We start from the raw sequence: 5930 nt of genomic DNA on the forward strand, positions 1-5930 counted from the left end.
CACATAAACTGATAAAGCAACAAATTCAATTCTACTATTCTATGTTGAGACCGGAAGACTACAGGACCAGTCCTTCTGTGTTTGACCGAAAGATCAGTCTGTATCTGGTCGTCGGGGGACATGTTCCACGGAGACTGTGTCTGGCTTCACGGAATCCCCTTCTGACTGTCTACAGAGGAGAGCCGATAAAGTAAAAAAAATAAAAGAAGACTCCGGACAGATGGATTTTTCTGTCTACTTCTCACTCTACAATGTACTAATCTGTCAGATGTGATGATGTGATGTGATATGTGATGTGATGTTCGGAATTGTCAACACTTGACCCGTTCCATTCACATTTCTCTGAGAAAATTCCACCCCCCCCCCCCCAAACAATTAAGATTGTGACAGTGCATCACAAAACCAACAAAAAGTCGCACCCCTTGATTTTGCGTGAGAACTCCAAAAAGGTGAAACGGGGTCAACCAAGTCAATGTTGAGTTTGTTATATTTTCTGATAAAGCTATTCTTCTTCTTCTACATGGCCTCATTACATGAATGGGAAAGTGGATTTTCAGCAGTTTTTCTACAACCCCTTTTTGTAGAGTAGTGTGATCAGGTACAGCGGGATGTCTTATAGAGATCCTGTTTCATTTCTTGAAAATCCTTTACACACCCTTCACTTTTAACTCTAAAAACTTTTGAAAGGATAGTGCTACTGCCTTGAAAGTCGGCATTAATCAAGGACAGAATGTGTTAATAGAGCATGGCTAATTTTAGCTTAATCTGATTATCCCTTCATTGTTGTAGCTACAGTGGCTAACATCCTGTTTTTTGTCCCATTCATTGCACAGCCAGCATGGTTTGGTAAGATTAAGTGCTCGAATAGACCCTGCACTTCAGAGCCTCTTTTCTCAGTTCACACTTTCCAGAGTGTGTGCTTTCTTTCCAATATTTAGACAGGTTATTAAAGGAGAGTCTTCTTCATTTTAAAAGCTTAGAGTCTGCTCTTTCAGAATTTGCCCTTAACTAAAAATCCATGTCTGGGGACTTTTAGTTGGTTTTGTGATGCATGGTCATAATTCTTTTTGCCTGTCCACAAAGAATTTACAGGTTGGTCATTAGCCAGTGCGAAAGCAGTCAAGCGGTACATTTCCCCGTTCCACAGTAATCTGCATCGGTGCATGTGCCATCGAACAAAGGAAAATATCGATCGGATACGTGCGATTATGAATAGAGCGTGCACTCATGGGCTTGGGGGGGGGGGGGTGTCAGCGAGAGTCAAAATTTAGTGAGTTCAGCCTTTGATTGCTACATACGTCTTCATACAAGTTTCACAGCGAAACAAGCACATTACTATATAATGTTGAAAACAGGTAAATTAGACAAAAATACACACAGTTTTGCCACAGAAAAGAACAGATAAGATACTGATAGAAAATACTCTAATCTTTCGATGAAAGTCAGTTGTTTTTGTCAGCATAACACAAATAAACGTGAATTTGGGCCAAGAATGCAGACACTCTCGTCTTCAAGGATCGGGTTCAGATTCTTAAAATCATTACTGTTCACCAGTTAGCATGTCTGCTTGATGGAATGCTTTCTTCACTATTGGCACACAATGTCTGGAAACCAACTGCCAGGGAACAAAGATAACCTCATCCCTGTCAGTCCCAACTCAGGTCCCAACTGCGCCACTATGTGGTCTTCCTGTTGGGCTGAGGCACATTGTTATGCCTGTGTGGGCTGACTAGCTTGCAAGTTGGTAAAAATTGAAGAAATTAGCTAAGGTGAAAGATCATGGCAAATAACCGTACATACGTGTAAGTGTGTTGACACATACATTGTAAATGGTCAAACAAATTTGCCATTGTTACTTTCTTATATTCCAGTCATCAATGTATTACTATGAAACATCTAGCTATTCTTGGGGCATTCTTCAGTCTCGATGTCTGTGACTTTATCAGGGTAAATTGATGGCAGGTCCCCCTTGATTTTCTTATCTAAAGGACAAGTTCACCTTCATAAACATAAGGATTGAGAAAATGCAACAATATTAGTAGAACACATCAGTGAAAGTTTGAGGAAAATTGGACAATCGATGCAAAAGTTATGAATTTTTTAAATTTTTGTGTTGGAACCGCTGGATGAGGAGACTACTACAGCTTGTGAGTCATATGCGTACAACAGTATAAAGAAAATATAAAAGAAAATTCAACATATTTTCACTTTTTTCGCATAATAAAAGAGCAATTGACTTGCCTCTTTCTAAAGGCAGGGGGAATAATATTACCCATAACATTTATCGGTAACGAGTCAGGGGAATGTGTACTTTTTTCAAAAGATGGAATTTTGTGAAATTCTCTTTATATTTTCCTTATATTGTTGTACGCATGTGACATCTAAGTTATTCATACACTGCAGTAGTCTTCTCATCCAGCGGGTACTGCACAAAAACTTCAAAAATTCATAACTTTTGAACGGATTGTCTGATTTTCCTCAAACTTTCAATGATGTGTTCTACTAATATTGCTACATTCTCTCAATCCTTATGTTTATGAAGGTGAACTTGTCCTTTAATGATGTTTGCAAATTTGTGTCAAAATACTTCAGTACATGTATGAAGTGTTTAAGGAAATATTATGTGTGATAGACACATTGCATTGAGCACTGATAATTTTGTGTTCATGTGCTTCATGCTTTGTAGGATCTTGGAGAGTTTATCTGGATGAGTTTCTTGGAGGACATCGCAGGATTCTCGAAAGGCCGGCTCAAGCAGGTGGACACGCGTGTGAGGAGAGCAGATGGCAGCCGTGTGGTAGAGATGCGCGATGAGTCTGGAACTTTCGCAGTCGTGACCAAGCCAGAGCAAGAGAAAAACGACGACGGCAAGATGGAATACGGATTCGTACCCGACTACGACCCAGATATGCAGGTTGTGCAAGTTAGACCATATCTCTTCATGTGTAAGTAAAGAGAGCTGAGAAGTGATGCTTTTGTAACATTTTCATCCAGGTGTATCATTTGCAAACAAATCATCATAGATGATGTACACCCAAAGCTGCTAGTGCTATGTCTCCCCGATTCTGCCTGAGTCTTCATGGGAACTTAAATGTCTATCCATGCCTGACCAGAGGATACGCAAAAACATGAATGGCAAATGTGTTGCTTGAAGATGTGGCCAATGGTAGTGAAATGGAAAATGTTGACCAGTGAATTAAGTATAATAATAATAATCAGTACCGGTAAACAATTTGTGTTAATGTGTACACCAGTAAGTATATATGTGACCGTGCACCACAAAACGAACAAGAAGTCGCACCCCTTGATTTTACGTGAGGACTCAAAAAAAGTGAAAGGGGTCAACCAAGTCAATATTAAGTTTTTCATATTTTCTGAAAGAGGTACCCTTCTTCATTATTCTTAACTTTTTGATCATAAAATGAATGGGAAAGGGCATTTTCAGCTGTTTTTCTACAACCCTTTTTTTGTAGAGTAGTGGGATCAGGTATGTCTTAGAGGCTCCTTTTCAATTCTTAATAATCCTTTGCACACTCTTCACTTTCAAGTCTGATAACTTTTGAAGGGATTATGCTACTGCTTTGAAAGTTGGCATTAATCATGGACAAAATGTGTTAATAGAGCATGCTCAATTTCAACTTAATCTGATAATCCCTTCATTGTAGTTGCTCTATTGGTTTACGTCCTGCTTTTTGTCCCATTCATCGCACAACTAGCACGGTTTGGTAGTGATTAAGCGCTTGAATAGACAGATAGACCCTGTGCTTTAGAGCCTTTTTTCTCGGTTCACACTTTTCCAGAGTGTGTGCTTTCTTTCCAATATTTAGATAGGTTAGGAGAGTCCATTTCAATTGAGCTATACATCATTGTAAAGCTCAGAGTCTGCTCTTTCAGAATCTGCCCTTAACTAAAAATCCATGTCTGGCGACTTTTTGTTGTTTTTGTGATGCAGGGTTACATATGTCAAGTGGCAGGTTTTTTGACTGATGTATGATAGACAGCATGTTTTATTCTCACAATATCTTGTTCATGATACTCGAGAAGGGGATACTTTCCTTGAGTACGTCATTTACTATGTCAATTTCATAATTCCTATCTCAACTGATTTTATTTCCAGCATCTTGTGACCCAGCATACAACCTCGAAATTCTGAAGCAGCACGGCATAACGCATATCCTGAATGTGGCGAGCCTTAACAACGTGTTCCCAGACCACTTCACCTACAAGAACCTCCCTATCTGGGACTTACCAGAAGTCAAAATCACAAAGTGAGATTTGTTTGTTTGTTTTTGTTTGTTAGTTTGTGTTTAGGGGGTTGGTCTAATTTTATCAGAACAAGTCAGGGATTGCCTGAAGATCAAAATCTGAAGTTAATTATTATTACCATTTTTTGTTTACAAGCTCTGTGATCTCTTAAAGAGAACCTGCTTATGGGATGACCAAATCATGAAGGAAGTGTGTTCATGAAGTTAGGACCTCAGCCCCCCCCCCCCCAATTTTTCATTTCAGATCTGTGCAGTCTTCTCAACTCTGCAAGAGGCCTCTAAAGAAAATGAGAGTATGTCTTTCCTGACAAGAAAATGTAAAAGTCTCCCTTATTTGCAAACTATTTTTGTCTCTCAAGATGCATGTAGCACACTTGGAAGTATCTCCCTGGTCACTCCTTGGAACTGCCCTGATTTTGAATTTGATGTGGAAATATCAATTTTATACAATAAGATTATTTTGGGGGAAGAGAAAAGTTGTGATTTACTTCCACTTTGTGAAACTTCTATCTTAGTATGAAAAATATCCAACATACTTTGTACATCATTGATGACATTTATGAAAAGTCTGAAAATGCTGACAAATGTGAAATGTGCCCTTGAGTCATACACACCTTAAATAATGATATTGAAAATAATTATGGGAAGAGCCCTTGAAGAGAAAAATGCCTGTTATTACAGTTTTGATGATGTGCCTTTGTGTATAGCTTGTAACAAACGTTGTGATCACATAAATATTCTGTATGTTTGTACAGAAATGTGTTTCTTCTAAGAGATATCAGTATCTTTTTCATGCTAGTTAGATATGAAACGGGGTGACATGAAGGAGAAAAAAATTAAATTTTTACATTATTTTTAGAATTTTATGCCTATTTAAGTTTAGTTCATACTAGTCATGCTCATCTGTCTTCTCTCATTAGGTTCTTCAAATATGCCTTCGAGTTTATCAACAAGGCACGCAGTGAAGGCGGCTGCGTCCTCGTCCACTGCAACGCCGGCGTCTCCCGCTCGACGACGATCGTGGTGGCGTACATCCTCGCTGACGAGCACGTGCGCATGAGCAAGACCCTGGAGGAGATTCGGGAGCGGCGTCCCTTCGTGCGGCCCAACGACGGTTTCATGAAACAGCTGGAGGACTACGAGGCCTCCATTCTGGCCGAGGAGGCGGCGTCATAACGGCGGCGCGTCTGTCGGGGGTGGCGTGACTCTCGACAGGAAATGCGTGCGCCTGTCGCTTCCCTAGCGGCGGTCAGCGCAGAGATATCGGTTCCTTCCTTCCTTATGTGAGCACCTTTGCACTTTGTGGAGAGAAAGGGGGCCATAATGATTTGATTGCTTTCCTTCTCTCTGCATATTGTGGATTTAATTTTGTGAAAAGAGCTTTAATACCATAGGTGGCTCTGAAGGTAATGTTTAATGGAAGAAGTATGTGGTAGCAAAAGAGTAATATATATTTGAAACAATTTACATCTACTTCCAGCTGGTTCCATCCAAGCAATGCATGTGATATTATTTTACTATTACATTTTCATGTTCTTGCCATTGACAGCAGTGTGGATAATTTTTTTTTTCAAGTGCTCTGTGATTACCTACATGACACCACGATGAGATGATAATGAACTATTTATGACTGCAAAGAAAGATCACTGCTCTTGAGATTAATCC

The 5930-nt window shown here is 39.6% G+C and overlaps 1 protein-coding gene across 1 annotated transcript; it reads left to right on the forward strand.

Moving 5' to 3' along the window:
- Positions 1–2707: 2707 nt before the first annotated feature.
- On the forward strand, positions 2708–5519 carry LOC139732006 (dual specificity protein phosphatase 19-like). The gene is made up of 3 exons (XM_071642879.1): positions 2708–2945; positions 4118–4268; positions 5186–5519. The coding sequence occupies exons 1-3, from the start codon at positions 2708–2710 to the stop codon at positions 5439–5441; spliced, it is 645 nt and encodes a 214-aa protein (XP_071498980.1). The 3' UTR covers positions 5442–5519.
- The last annotated feature ends 411 nt before the right edge of the window (positions 5520–5930 follow it).

This window comes from Diadema antillarum, unplaced genomic scaffold (assembly GCF_040938485.1).
Source record: "Diadema antillarum isolate AM-2024a unplaced genomic scaffold, OU_Dant_1.0 seq00000396_RagTag, whole genome shotgun sequence".
NCBI classification, from domain to species: Eukaryota; Metazoa; Echinodermata; class Echinoidea; order Diadematoida; family Diadematidae; genus Diadema; species Diadema antillarum.

Coding starts and splice junctions, on each gene's coding strand:
- LOC139732006 (XM_071642879.1), top strand. CDS start 2,708: ATGAGTTTCTTGGAGGACATCGCAGGATTCTCGAAAGGCCGGCTCAAG. Junction 2,946..4,117: donor TAGACCATATCTCTTCATGT/GTAAGTAAAGAG, acceptor TTTTATTTCCAG/CATCTTGTGACCCAGCATAC. Junction 4,269..5,185: donor CCAGAAGTCAAAATCACAAA/GTGAGATTTGTT, acceptor TTCTCTCATTAG/GTTCTTCAAATATGCCTTCG.